The 13,712-nt window shown below is 37.8% G+C and overlaps 3 protein-coding genes and 1 long non-coding RNA gene across 6 annotated transcripts in view; 1 reads left to right on the top strand and 3 right to left on the bottom strand.

The window, feature by feature from the left end:
- Positions 1 to 4: 4 nt before the first annotated feature.
- LOC116703480 (uncharacterized) lies at positions 5 to 2,044 on the bottom strand. The gene is made up of 3 exons (XR_004335445.1): positions 1,920 to 2,044; positions 1,382 to 1,529; positions 5 to 1,233 (listed from the first exon to the last, which is right to left on the bottom strand). It is a non-coding gene; the product is annotated as an uncharacterized LOC116703480 (long non-coding RNA).
- A 1,856-nt stretch (positions 2,045 to 3,900) lies between these two features.
- snrnp25 (small nuclear ribonucleoprotein 25) lies at positions 3,901 to 6,478 on the bottom strand. Of its 2 annotated transcripts, none has more exons than XM_032538238.1 (5): positions 6,048 to 6,473; positions 5,025 to 5,115; positions 4,819 to 4,924; positions 4,369 to 4,443; positions 3,901 to 4,281 (listed from the first exon to the last, which is right to left on the bottom strand). In XM_032538238.1, exons 1-5 carry the CDS (start codon positions 6,255 to 6,257, stop codon positions 4,224 to 4,226), a joined length of 540 nt encoding a protein of 179 aa, XP_032394129.1. In that variant the 5' UTR covers positions 6,258 to 6,473; the 3' UTR covers positions 3,901 to 4,223. The 2 variants fall into 2 exon arrangements, with proteins under 2 accessions (XP_032394129.1, XP_032394130.1); XM_032538239.1 differs by having other exon boundaries at positions 4,264 to 4,281; positions 4,827 to 4,924; positions 6,048 to 6,478.
- A 195-nt stretch (positions 6,479 to 6,673) lies between these two features.
- Positions 6,674 to 10,205, top strand: polr3k (polymerase (RNA) III (DNA directed) polypeptide K). The gene is made up of 3 exons (XM_032538240.1): positions 6,674 to 6,948; positions 7,105 to 7,192; positions 8,924 to 10,205. The coding sequence occupies exons 1-3, from the start codon at positions 6,838 to 6,840 to the stop codon at positions 9,049 to 9,051; spliced, it is 327 nt and encodes a 108-aa protein (XP_032394131.1). The 5' UTR covers positions 6,674 to 6,837; the 3' UTR covers positions 9,052 to 10,205.
- The window catches only part of cdip1 (cell death-inducing p53 target 1), a 7,787-nt gene continuing 3,643 nt past the window's right edge, over positions 9,569 to 13,712 (bottom strand). For both annotated transcript variants that reach the window (XM_032538235.1, XM_032538237.1), the window contains exons 2-5: positions 12,724 to 12,873; positions 12,125 to 12,262; positions 11,615 to 11,891; positions 9,569 to 10,861 (exon numbers count right to left, since the gene is read on the bottom strand). In XM_032538235.1, coding sequence (XP_032394126.1) covers positions 10,750 to 10,861; positions 11,615 to 11,891; positions 12,125 to 12,262; positions 12,724 to 12,799 — 603 coding nt within the window. In that variant the 5' untranslated portion in view covers positions 12,800 to 12,873 and the 3' untranslated portion in view covers positions 9,569 to 10,749. The remainder of the gene's footprint in view (positions 10,862 to 11,614; positions 11,892 to 12,124; positions 12,263 to 12,723; positions 12,874 to 13,712) is intronic.

Below are 13,712 nucleotides of genomic sequence, written 5' to 3'. Positions count from 1 at the left end.
TATAACTCAACATCAACAGACACAATCTATTAAGCGTAGTAGTGCTATAGTTCATTTGTCCTGCCAAAGAGGATACGCTAAACATTCTGAAAACTACTGCATCTCTCTAACCCTGTTTGTCTGTTGTCCCACAAGCACATGCATATCCAAGCTGTACGCCGCTTTCTCACTCACTCTCTCTTTCTTTTTCTTCCTAGCTTCTCCTCCTTGTCCTCTCTTTTCACTCAGGCTTCTCTGTTTTGGACCATGGGCTGTCCTGGGACCTCTCTCCCTCCCCTGGCTGCCGGTGCCTCACTTCAGATGTTGTGGATATGGATCTTCCTCCTCCAGGAGATTCAGATTCTCCTATTGCCTCTCGCTATATGCCCTGTATGCATATTGTCCTTGTCTCTCTCTCCCTGCTGTTTCTTTCTTTTTTTTGTTGTTATTTTTGGGACGTTTTACCTTATTCAAATCAAGGGTCTAAGGATAGAGGGTGCCATGCTGTACAGATTATGAATCCCCTGAGGCAAATTTGTGATTTGTGATATTGGGCTATATAAATTAAATTGACTTGACTTTAAATGCCTTGTTTTACACATGGTATTTATGTTACCTTTGATAACAATATAGCAGTAGTTTTGAAAACATAGAGATTATTTAGGATTTCACCTAATGTATGCCCATCCCCAGTTTGCCATTAAACCTTTAGTGGTTGTAATTTAACAAATACATATGAAGGGCTTTAATTGTATATTTTAGTTGAAAAAACAGCTCACCGCATTTGTAAGCCTTAATAGAAAACTGAATGTTTAGGTAATTTTAATCAATTTAGACATTTGAAGAACAACAATAAATTTGAATCGTAATATACAGTAGATCAGATTTTCTATTTCAGTGAAATATCAATTTAAATATATAGATAAATATTTGTTAAATAATAAACATCTACATACAGGCAGAATATATTAGTAAACACCATATCCTTTCCTTCTGACATGGGCTCCATTAAAACCAAAGTTGGTGTAGGATGATAGTGAACACAAACAGATAAACTCTGCAAGGGAGTCATGCTGCTGATATACTTTACCATTAGGTCAAAATCTTTCAGTTTGAGCTTCAAGTTCTCACCAGCTTCTTTTCTCTCAGAGCGTTTTAATAGTTCTGATACACGTTCGGCACTTAGGACATCGGTGTGTGGTAGATTTGAACTTATTGACACAAAAGGGAATGAAGCAACAACCAGCCACGCAGCTGCAAAAGAAGGAAGAGGAACAACATTAAATGTGGAAACATATGCCAGTGACTGTAACATCAATTGCACAAATACAAACAGGCCCAACAAGGTGTGAATATATTCTCAAGCAAACATTTCATCAGGATGGAGGGAACGGTTTCATACCCAATCAAAGCTGTCATAAAACACACCAGCCAGGTGACGCTGCTGACAGAGGTAAAAGTCTCTGTTGTGATGAACTGCCGACACTCTGGACACTGTGTCTTGCATGGACAAGGTGGAAGCTTTTCCACATCCAGAATCACCGAAGGGGCTGTTAAGAACAAAAAGACTCTTGGTGAAATTTTGGTCAAATTTCAGTATTCAATTTCAGTCACAAGTTTTGAGAGAATATATGAAAGCAAAATCTCATAGGGTACAAAGTATCAGATAACAGTTCACCAACTTGCCCTAAAACAGGCTAAATTCATCATTGTTCTTTGGTTGGCAGTGTAAGCATAAAAGTCCCGCAAACGTGAAATAGCGTATGTCCTACACTCCAGTTTATGAATGAAGAACTTGATCAGTGCAAAAGTTGTTTGCACTGATGGAGCTCAACAAATGCTACATTGATAAAGGACAGCACTGTGACTTGGTGTAGGTCTTGTTATTAGAAGACAAAAACCACATAGTTACAATGAGCATTTGTGTATTACAGACTCACCAGGGATAGCAGGTGGAGCCTCAACATAGAAAATGTCGCAGCCAGGAACAACAGTCGTCTGACTGGAGGTGTAACTGACCTCTAACAAAAAAGAAAAGTGGTTACAAAACCAAAAAGTGTGATGGCGCAATGATTTGCTAAGGTACAGTAAATGTGTACTTGCCTTTCTCGCTCTTGTTCTTTTTGGCATTGAGGATACTCTCAAGGCTTTGTTGGAGCTCTGCCGCCTTTCTGTTATGGTTTCAGTTTGTCATCAATGCCGTCAATATCATGCTGTTTTGAACGACCTCTTCTGCTAGAAGGGAATAACATACACATCTATGAGACAGCAGAGGCCAATATACTGTAGATTATGAAAAAGATGTAGGTTATTTGTCATGTTGCAATATCGTCTCAATATCTTGATAAAGTCACCTGTTGTTTATGTTCAGCACGATTCCCAACTCCTGAATATGCAGTGGATTTTTCTTTCCACAGTTCTTGTCTCTTGAGTGAAACATGTTCCAACTCTGTAGATATCTTCTTCAGCTCACGTCTGAAGAGGTCATGGTAATGCTAAAAAGTCCGGCAAACGTGAAATAGCGTATGTCCTACACTCCAGTTCATGAATGAAGAACTTGATCAGTGCAAAAGTTGTTTGCACTGATGGAGCTCAACAAATGCTACATTGATATAGGACAGCACTGTGACTTGGTGTAGGTCTTGTTATTAGAAGACAAAAACCACATAGTTACAATGAGCATTTGTGTATTACAGACTCACCAGGGATAGTAGGTGGAGCCTCAACAGAGAAAATGTTGAAGCCAGGAACACCAGTCGTCTGACTGGAGGTGTGACTGACCTCTAACAAAAAAGAAAAGAGGTTACAAAACCAAAAGTGTGATGGCGCAATGATTTGCTAAGGTACAGTAAATGTGGACTTGCCTTTCTCGCTCTTGTTCTTTTTGGCATTGAGGATACTCTCAAGGCTTTGTTGGAGCTCTGCCGTCCTTTCTGTTAGTGGTTTCAGTTTGTCATCAATGCCGTCAATATCATGCTGTTTTGAGACGACCTCTTCTGCTAGAAGGGAATAACATACACATTCCTATGAGACAGCAGAGGCCAATATACTGTAGATTATGAAAAAAGATGAGGTAGGTTATTTGTCATGTTGCAAATATCTGTCTCAATATCTTGAATAAGTCACCTGTTTGTCTATGTTCAGCACGATTCCTCAACTCCTGAAATATGCAGTGGATTTTTTTCCTTTCCACAAGTTCTTGTCTCTTGAGTGAAACATGTTCCAACTCTGTAGATATCTTCTTCAGCTCACTGTCTGAAGAGGTCATCGTAGATGCTAAAAAGACAAAGGGAATTGTTGGATTGTTTTTATCCTATCTGATATTTTATTTATAAATAATGTATTTACATAGAATACAATAGAATTCAAGAATCATTCGCTCTATCTAGGAAAATCAATTTACATGTATCATTTGTAAACTTCTCTCCCATTTTTAATTTGAACGATGGCTGACCAAAAGCATGTAATACATAGACATTGCTGTATAGCTGAAGACTTTGGATAAAAAAAGTGAGTGGATGTTCAACAAAGTTATTGTGCATCTCTGAAATGCCATTAAAGGTTGACTGAGACAAAAAAGTGCTCATTCACTGGCCACTGTACCTTTTCTACATTTCATATTGAGTCCTAGATTAAATTAATACTTTAAAAAGACAAAGATAAAGGTGGTTGGTAATACAACATACTATTGTACAATAATATTAAGTCAAACATATTAAATATTAAATTAAAGAGAAACCGTGTGTATTACCCTACGTCCACAGCTGCTCCCAGTGTATCCTCTACAGGTAACATTCAAACTAGGTCAACAAGGGGATGTAGTGTTAACTTCTACCAGGAAATATTCAAATCACCGGATAACAACTCTCCGGCAAATGTCACAATAGTGCTCTATTTAAGATTCAGGTAAAACACACAAAACACTGAATACATATATTTTAATGTTTGCAAACAACTATACAAAATCACTGCAAATTTACAGTAAAAGGGTGACTAAACATATCGTACTCCAAATATCTTATTTACATGCAGCCTCTTTGAGAAGCCAGCTCAGTTTGTAATGTATAAAAAAAAATATGTCAAAACCTCCCCAAAACACTTAAAGTACAACAAGTCATACATTCATGAATATGTAGTAAAAGGATTTTTTTAAATTTTTTCAGTATCTAATTGTTTTTTTTAGTTTTTCAAGACCGGTAACCCCAGTACACACTCTAGGAACTAGTGTTTTTTCCTATGACATTTCACTTTTTCCTGAGTCTCTTCATGAACGCCACTTCATCTCTGTTCCTGATCCCGTAGCTAAAGATATAAAGAAATACAAACAGTCAAACAGTGCTGATGATAACAGCATCACAAGTGAAGGAGGTGATTATGTTATGCACTTACTCTTTGAGCCTCATCTTGTCATCTTCAAGTTTTTCCCCTTGAAATACTAAATGATAAGTTCTCCAAACATATCTCCTGTAAAAGAAAGGAAGCAAACAGTGGGAATAAAAGGCCGTAATCCCCTATCGTTGCTAGACTTGATGGAGGGTTTTAGAGACAGCTGGAAGCTTGCGTCAGCTATTTACTTATACATAATGAGTAGAGTGTTGACCCTGCTCACCCCAGCGTCACTTTGCTGTTCAGCTTTTAAATATTACAAAAATAAGGTCACACATTATGTAATCTTTGCTTCACAGTCTCGACAAAACTGCAGCAACAGCCATTCTCACTTATTATTACATTTGCTAATTATTTTATTCATTTATATTTTTCAGCAATACTGTATGTTGGGGGGGCATAACATATTGTAACAATGCTATTTTTTTCAAATGTGTGCTTTAGTGTATTTACCAGCTGACATGTTTCACACCGCCTTCACGTTGTTGTTTCAGCTCCATGAATCTGCGAATGGCCTTCTTCAGGTCAAGGACAGTGGCATTTTGGACCACCACTATGGCTTAGGGAGGAATTGTTTTTTCAAATAATGGTTAATATATTATTTGAATAAAAGAAATTAATAAAATTACAACTACAAGTTGTGTGTACTTTTCACTTACGCATAATCTCGCCATCTGCCTTTAAAACTCTCACAGTCATTGCCTGGCCGTACTCCAAAGCAATCTGAGAATTTACTTCCTCCAGAGTCACCTAAGGACAAAGATGATCAGGTTTCAGGAAAATGTACAGGACTTCTTTAAATCTATCAGTACAGGTTCTCACAAATGCAATTCACAATTCAAACACAGTTTGCCCAGTAACCAACAGAATGACACTAAGCCATGGCGTTGTACTGTAAAGAAAAAGGCTGACTTGTAAAACAATGGCAAGCTTTAAACTTTAGTTTAGTAAATTATGTTAAATTACAAATAGTGCTGAAACAATCATTCAATCAATTGATTGGTTGATAGACAATTGTCAACAATTTTGTTAAGTAATTAGTGTCACCTTTCGGTTCTGGGAGTTTGTAAATAGGAATTCTGAACTATTATCTGGCATCTTTTTATACTAAATGATGTATCCATTAATCCAAAACGACTAATAATCACTAATTTAAAAAATAACAGACCAAAAATGCAACCACTTACAATAAAATTTAAAAAAAGGAATTGATTTCAGTTTTTTTTTTGCCTTTTTTATGTACTTTTTAGACCCTTTCTCAACGTTACATCTGTTTAATAACACTATAATGTATTAGCCTAAATTATTATTATTTTTTTTTAACATTCTGCAAAGAAAGTCTATAGCTCTATCAGACAGACATGAGATGTGGGGAGACATCTTTGACTTTGAGGTTTGTTTTGGCTCTGACATTCACTGTGAAGAAGTGGGAACTTAATTTAACCAAACAAATCTAAACCAGTGGAATTTCTAAATGGAATTGCAACTAGTACGCTTCAGTTAAGTTGAGATATATCTTAAAAAACGATTAAAGACACAGGATGTATAATCAAGAGGAGTATAAATGTACTGCAAGTAAATGGGATATTTCTGTGATTTAATAGTAACTATTTTCAAAAATACCGTTATGACATGTTGCTTTTACATCACAGGATATTAGTGTCAGATCAAATAAAACCAACCTGAATTGGCAGATCACAAAGTAAAGGGTCCTGCACAAGTTGAGCAAGTCCCTCCTCAAAGATATCCAGGATCTCTGAGTGAGGAAGAGCCTCCTCGTCTTCCTCATCTGCGTCTAAAGCTGCCATCCCTGTCAGGTTCTCGTCTTCCACCTCTTCAACCTTTACAGCCAGTCCTCCTCCATCAGCGTCCTGACTCAGCTCCTCCATCATCGGGCATTCAACAAACAGCAATCCGGTTTGCCAGGTGTAAAATGTTAAAACTACTAAACTAAACTAAATAAAAAGACTTTACATTTACTTTGAAACCCAGATACAACAAATACAGCAGACAAAATGTTTAACTGGAAAAAAATTTCACTGCAAAAAGCCAAGAAGTAAACATTAAATGTGTACAGTAAATATACCAAACCGGAAGGCAACTGTAGCTCAAAACAAATGGTCCCCCTACGTGGACGTAAATTCAGACATCACTTTAGTACAACCAACGAGGTGGTACAACAGTTTAGAAGAATGTTTAGGTCATTCAATGTTATTTACTAGTGATGGTATTTTTTGGATGTGGTCGTTAAATTAATATAAACAACCACTTTTTTCTCATTATAGTTTGTTTCCCGCCGAACGATAAAAAGGGTAGCACCTGCTTTCATCAGCCGCTTCCGCTGCTCCACATGCAGTGTGCTGTGTACGACCGTAAGACTTAAACAGCTTGCTAGCTGGGTGAAACAGAGTTCTCATTTTGAGTTAGTTGTTTTAGTTTGTAGCTGCTAGCTACATATATGTCCCGGGTAACATGCTTCTTTTTTGTCCAACTTGCGGAAATGTTTTAATTGTTGAGGAGGGACAGAAGTGCATGAGATTCGCCTGCAACACCTGTCCCTATGTACACAACATCACAAGAAAGGTGAGTTATGTTGAGATTAAATCACGGCAAACATGTTGTCACGTCAACGTTTTATTTTAAATCGGTGTTACTGTCTACGTTTCGTAGTGTAGAGACTGAAGATGCTAGCGTCACCCCTGTAGTTTGCATTTGGTGACATCATTTTCTTTTCTAAAGGTAAACAGCAGAAAGTATCCCAAGCTGAAAGAGGTGGATGATGTTCTGGGTGGCGCTGCAGCTTGGGAAAACGTGGACTCAACTGCTGGTAAGTAACATTAAAAAACAATTTATGATGTAGACTTCAGTTTATTACTGGGTCTCTTGTCTTGAAACATTTGAAGCAAGAGTCATCTCAGGAAATTTAAAGTGTCCATGGCTGGGATGCTCCACTTCTACAGGGCTGTGATAGAGAACACACTTACTTTCTCCATCACTGTAGGGTGGGGTAACTGTTCAGCAGGTTGAATAGGGTAGTAATTAAGCTGGACCTCCCAAAGATCTGTTACATTTACATCTGTCTACTCAAAACTGGACTAAAAATACTCAAAGATTCACCACATCCTGCTAATTCCCTTTCCACCCCTCTACCATCAGGCAGAAGGTTAAACAGTATCAGATCTAGAACCACCCGTTTTTCAAATAACACTTCCCCAAGGCTGGGAGGGTCCTCAATTCTCATCAACAACCCTTCTCTGCTCTGCTTACACAGCTACGTCCTCCTCCTCATGGTCACTAAATGCACCAACACTTTTTTTGATCTATTTGTTTACTTATTGTATTTACACATGGGTGCTACCCATGTGTCTCTGTTTTAAATTTGCTGTTTTGTTTCTATATCTAGTCCTTGTCCTATACTGCCTTGTATTGTCCTGTATGAGCAAAATTACCTAAATGAATTCCAGGCGATTTGCTTCGCTTTGGCAAAATGAAGACTTGAACTTGAACTCAAAAACCCTCCATTGTGCCTGTGCTGCATGTTATTATTCAAAAAGTTGCACTGGTGTTCACTCAATGTCACCCTACCATCGATGCCAAACACCCTTTACACAATTTGTTGTGCTACAAAATTGTTTATATTTTTCTGAGATCTATACAGTATAGTCTAACACGGAAGTAATAAGCACATTGTGTTTAAGAGATGTGTGCACGCCAGACTGCTGTCTACCTAAAAAAGTATGTGGAAGTCTTAGTGATACGCACAGATATGACATTAGGTGCGTTTTGCAGTATATTGCAGAATCACCTGTATTGCCATAGTATCCTCATCATGGGCAACATGTAATAACATTTTTAAATTCCTTATTTTATTTAACAATCACTGGATTCAAGGTGTCATTTTATTTTAAGCCTCAAGTTAAACTCATGTTCAACACTAATCTTATATTTTCTGAATTTAAACTTATCTATTCCCTAAAATTAGTTGAGATCCTCATGTTTTAAATGTAAGGTTTATTTAAACTATTTGTTGTATTGATGATTCTGCAAAACTTGAAGCGTAAAATGTTAGGCTAAATTCTGATCAAATATTTCTCACTATTCTAACACTAATGCCAAAAGAGGTGTGCATAATTCTGCATATGCTGTTTAACATAACTTAAAAAGAAAATCAAATTATTTCTATTTAGGATCATTTTGTAACATACACAGAATGTAAAGTCTATAGTAGCACAACAAATTGTACAATTTGTTTGTTCACAGCACGTGTGAGTAAGTGCTCTGTATTATTATTATTACACTGTGGAACTTTCTAGTAAACTTTTAGCACCAATTACTCAGATTCTTTGAATGTCTACTTGGCAAATCTTAACTAGACTAAATTAAGGCTGTGCACGCACACAGATTTTGATGTTTTTCTTGGAGACGATTCTTGTATTGATTTGAGTTTTTACACCTGTATTGTCTAATGCATGATCTTTTTCAAAGTTTAGCGAAATATGGCCAACTCCAGGATGACTTATATTTCCAAACTGACATTTACTACTTGTTATGTTTACAGAAACTTGTCCCAAGTGTGGGCATCTTCGGGCATATTTCATGCAGATTCAGACCAGATCAGCTGATGAACCTATGACAACTTTCTACAAATGCTGCAATGCTCAGTGTGGACACCGATGGAGAGACTGAAACCTTTTTGCACTTTGAAAATTGTAATGCATTTAATGCTTATGTGGCAAAGGTACACCCCTCATCTAATTTTGGAGCCCATATTTCCTCCCAACGGGCTTGGGTAATTAAGGGCGTTCTCTGTGCAGTTGCTTTTCACTGCAAAGGCCCAGCTGAAGAAATTTGAATTTCTTGTTGTGTACATACAGTATTAACTTTGCAGGCATAATTCATTTTCCAAAACACATTAAAATAAGTTTAAAGGAAAAGTAATGTTCTGATTTTTATTGATAAAATAGTACCTGTGTACAACAGTCAAACAAATTTTGACTTACATAGTTGTACATATCACAGACATTTAGAGAGCAATGCAGACCGGCATTATCCACAACAATGGCATACAGTACTTTGTATTAAAACTTAAATGCAATCCTTCAACTCAAAATTTACTTTCTTGCACAGCTTAGCTAGCCTCAAGAAAAAAAGTAATCAAATGCACATAGTCAAGGAACTAGCCAGTGAGAATTATTTGTTTTGATGTGTGGCTCATGCAGACAAACTGCACTTTGTGAGTAAAGGTGAACGGCAGATGGGACATGCTGTGGTGGGCATACTATGGTTGTCTTATTGTTAGTTATCTCAATGGAATCACAATGTCATTTTGCAAGATGTCTGATACAATCACTCATTTGAAGCATATCCCTAGCAGAGAGAGGTCGCTATTTAGTATTAGTCAATATAGACAACTGTATTTATTATTGAACATGCATCTGAGCAATGTGGGTAATCTTAAAGGGCTGATGCCATATTAGGAGGGTTACAGGCTAAACAATGTTATGTGATGATGTTGCCATCACTGTAATTTGTTTGCCAACATACTTGCCGGGAGACAAAACACAAGATTGCTAAAATAGAATTCAGTGTGTCTCTATCAGTAACAGTAAAGCCCAAATCTCTCAGACTAATGACAGATGTATCAGAAGGGGAACTTGAAGTGACTACTGACTAAGGGCCCAGAGGATTAATAAATATAGCAAGTAACATCAATCGTAGGCATTCCCAAATATGAAATTACAGCAGTTTATCGAGCTGAAAATGGTTCGTTAGTTTGCTCACATTCAAAAAGGGATAATGATAAAAGGAAAAAAACTAGATCTGTTAGAACAAAATTATCAGACATGGACAAACATGTTAATAGTGGATAAAATGTTTTAAATAAATAGGAAAAAAAACAAGTGTTAACCCAGCATGACTGACTTCAATAGGCTTGCTTCTCAGCAAGATTCACAGATGAATTCAAATAAATAAAGTGACCATTTTCACAGCTTTCTCTAACTGAGGGCTGTCCATCTATCCAGATTTCTAACTTCCCTGTTAGCATGCGTAACATCACAAGCCTTTTTTTTTCAGGTTTCCATACAGGATCAGATGCACCTTCTGCATATCCATCCCTGTGGATGTGCTAGTGCCTGTGAGATTTTTACATTTCAAATGCACGTCTATACATGAAGGAATTATGCTATAATATATATATATATATATATATATATATACAGTAAATATTCTGTGAACTAATGAGAAAACTGCACTTACAATTTAAGAGGGCTACACAACACTTTGCAAAAATTGGGGGGGGGGGGGGAAGCCTGTCACTACCAGCAGGAGGAGCTGTGAGTTTGTGTGCATGTACATTTCTCTGTAGCATATAGCTGTCGGTGGTTAGCATATACGCTTGTATGTGTAAATGTAGCCCTTACAATAAGGGCAGGTGTGTGTCACATCCTTGAGGTCATCAATCAGACAGGGAATCAAGCAGCAGCCGAGATCACACCTGAAAATTGGGAACAGACACAAAATATTATGTTGCAAATTTAAACACCTGTGCGTGATTATACAGTGCCAAAATACTTTTGTCTGAACATCTGGAGTCAGCATTGGTCCTGTGACAAGAGCAAGACTAGTAGCTATTGGCCTCCTACTCAAATAGGTCAATGTATGCAAATTATGGAGATGAATAATAAGATAAACGAGCTGACAGAATCAAGAACATGTTGGTGAAATTCTTGTAACTCCAGATGTTTGCATATTTTGTTTTATAACAGTACCTTTTTATTTGCATGTGTCAAACCATAAACAGGTGCACTTGCTTTGCATTTAGACATGCTGCTGAGAACAGGGTGTGAGTGTGAACTAACCAGACAGTTCCAAAATGATGATCAGGAGTTTGAGCTTTATTTTGTGACGCATAGTATTTTTATACATTTTAAAGTGTTAATCAAGTTAGATTTCAATATATAAAAACACAATGTGTCTGTTATGACCAGCTTAAAGTTCTAAATCATTAATCCGTTAACTGTTTTAGCATTTTCTTTAATGTAAAATATAAGACCTTTAAAGATTTGCACATGCAGAGGCCCAGCCTTAAAAATCTAAATTCTTAGACCCGTTTAAAGAAGTCCTGTGTATTTTAGAACTGCTGTCTTATGTGTGATGCATATTAATAAAGAAGAGGGTGGGAATCCTTCCCACAATACTACAAAACCACAACCAGCTGTTATGTGACCTTAATCAGTCTGCTACTTACCCTACAAAGAAGCAGAAGAGGCAGAAGAGTGTGTTCATGAGGCCGACATCGTGGGAAATGCGGGTGGTGATTGCCTGCTGGCAGTGCGGACATACAGTCTGCACTGGTGAAGTCTGGAACATTTCCCCCTGCAGTACGGTCACAGTGGTGGCTGCTCCTGGAGGAGCGAGGACGGTCGCTGTGTGACCTTCCATGTGGACAAAGTGACTGGGACCAGGGCCCATGTGTCCGGGCATTGGGTGTGGATAGTGACCGGGCGGAGGTGGGTAAATGCCGCCTGTACAGAAGGAAAATGACACTTAATATAATAAATATGCATTTAGACAAAGATTATCTTTGCTGAGAATCATGTCATGTGGCCAAAAGACATGACTCCAAACAAAAAAAAAATTATGTTTCTCCGTTTGCGTGCTCAAAAATGAGCCTTGACCACTTTATACATCAATCATATTTTATGGCAGTGTGTCAGCCTGTTTTGATGCTTTTTTTATATTATGTAGATTGCAGCACCTTGAGGCATAGGCATGGGCATGGGCCCTTCTCCAGGAACATGTGGGGGAAGGAAGCCTGGGTGTGGGCCCTCGTAGGGTGGAGGACCGTAGTCTGGAGGCAAGGGTTGTCCTTGTATAGGGGCATTTCTTATAGGAACTGTTGCAGACAGATAACACAGAAAAAAGAAAGAAAATGACATTGGAGAGAGTTGTCCATAGGGTTGAGTCAGAGTCAACAACATTCATACTGCAATATTTAATCGTACATTCAGAAAGATTCAGCAGTTATGGGTGTTGTGGTTTAGATCCATTGAAGCTGTTTTACCAGCAACTAAGTGTTAGATTAATGTCAATAGAGACGTTGACTGGGATTAGTGCTGCACTGTGTCTAGTTAATATTTCAGTTTCAAATCAACATGAAACCATACTTCAACCACCGGACAGCTGGCCCAGCTTTATCATCAGTGTGTTCAAAACATTTCCATTAACAAACACTGACTATTTTTAAATCTCCATGGTGAGTTTGCTCAAGTTCATAATGATTAAAATGTGGTCACACACTGCATCTGTGAGCGCATGTAAACATTCACCACAATTCTGCATGTTTAGTTGTATTACCAGGCTGTCCATTCTTCTCCTCAATAAGTGGAGCACTGGGACCTCCGGGGTACGGAGGGGGAGGATCACTGGACATGCTGGCCGGATGTCTGTATAGGGACAGGGGTTGGACACACTGCTACCCTCACAACTCTACTGTGGACTTTTATTCTGTGAAGAGAAGAAAAAAAAAACATGCCCAGTTTGAGTCCCAAGGCTCATTACTCTCTGACACCGACTTATCCCAAATAATGAAATGTTCCAACAACAGTCAGAGAGGTTAATGAACTACTATCTTGGTGTAACTGCTGAGGTCAGTCTGCACATTATTGGCAAGTTTCAAAACGCAACTTTGGGATGGAAAACAGTGAAATGACAGTGTTTGTGATCTTTTGTTGTTCCGTTTATTGGAGCACTGGATGATAATACGTACTGAGTGATCAAAATAATGAAACGCTTTTCAAAACTGCTCTTTTAAAATGCGTTATAAAACGGGGCAAAATAGTGCATTTAATTGATTAAGTGAGCTGTACTAAAATAATTAGTGTTATTAGTGAAATTGTAAATAGGTGAATATTATCCTGCTATGATAGTGTTACAGGTCCCAGGCAAGGAGACCGGGTAACAGATTTAAATTTCCTGAAAGACAGGTGAAATAATGAGAGTTTGACACAGCAGCTTTATTGTCTTCTCCCTAACGCATCTGAGCTTATTCATTCAGAATAAAATCATAAAACATGGCCCTATTTCCATTTGTACACAATAACACATATCACATCCTAAAAATTCCCATTCTAACTTACATTAGTTATACCGGACCACAATGGCTGCGTAGAGCACTTCACACGGCTACGCTGTTATAAACTTTGTCGCTACACATAGCTGCCTTCAAATACTGGTCATATTAACAGAATTCCCCCCACAGACACAGAAATACAGGACCAATCATTTACCTATTCTTAAAAGCTATATACATAAAACCACAATTTATCAAATACATTGGTATAGTT

The sequence above is a fragment of the Etheostoma spectabile genome, chromosome 15, assembly GCF_008692095.1.
Source record: "Etheostoma spectabile isolate EspeVRDwgs_2016 chromosome 15, UIUC_Espe_1.0, whole genome shotgun sequence".
Lineage (NCBI taxonomy): Eukaryota > Metazoa > Chordata > Actinopteri > Perciformes > Percidae > Etheostoma > Etheostoma spectabile.
This window is presented reverse-complemented; position numbering and strand designations above follow the sequence as displayed.

What these genes read in the sequence shown, in the direction of transcription:
- snrnp25 (XM_032538238.1), bottom strand. Translation starts at nt 6,257, where the DNA reads ATGATGGAGGAGCTGAGTCAGGACGCTGATGGAGGAGGACTGGCTGTA. An exon ending in TTTGTGATCTGCCAATTCAG is followed by an intron (nt 5,116 to 6,047) that starts GTTGGTTTTATT and finishes CTTTGTCCTTAG; the next exon opens with GTGACTCTGGAGGAAGTAAA. An exon ending in GGTGTGAAACATGTCAGCTG is followed by an intron (nt 4,444 to 4,818) that starts GTAAATACACTA and finishes TTTCTTTTACAG; the next exon opens with GAGATATGTTTGGAGAACTT.
- polr3k (XM_032538240.1), top strand. Translation starts at nt 6,838, where the DNA reads ATGCTTCTTTTTTGTCCAACTTGCGGAAATGTTTTAATTGTTGAGGAG. An exon ending in TACACAACATCACAAGAAAG is followed by an intron (nt 6,949 to 7,104) that starts GTGAGTTATGTT and finishes TCTTTTCTAAAG; the next exon opens with GTAAACAGCAGAAAGTATCC. An exon ending in AAACGTGGACTCAACTGCTG is followed by an intron (nt 7,193 to 8,923) that starts GTAAGTAACATT and finishes TTATGTTTACAG; the next exon opens with AAACTTGTCCCAAGTGTGGG.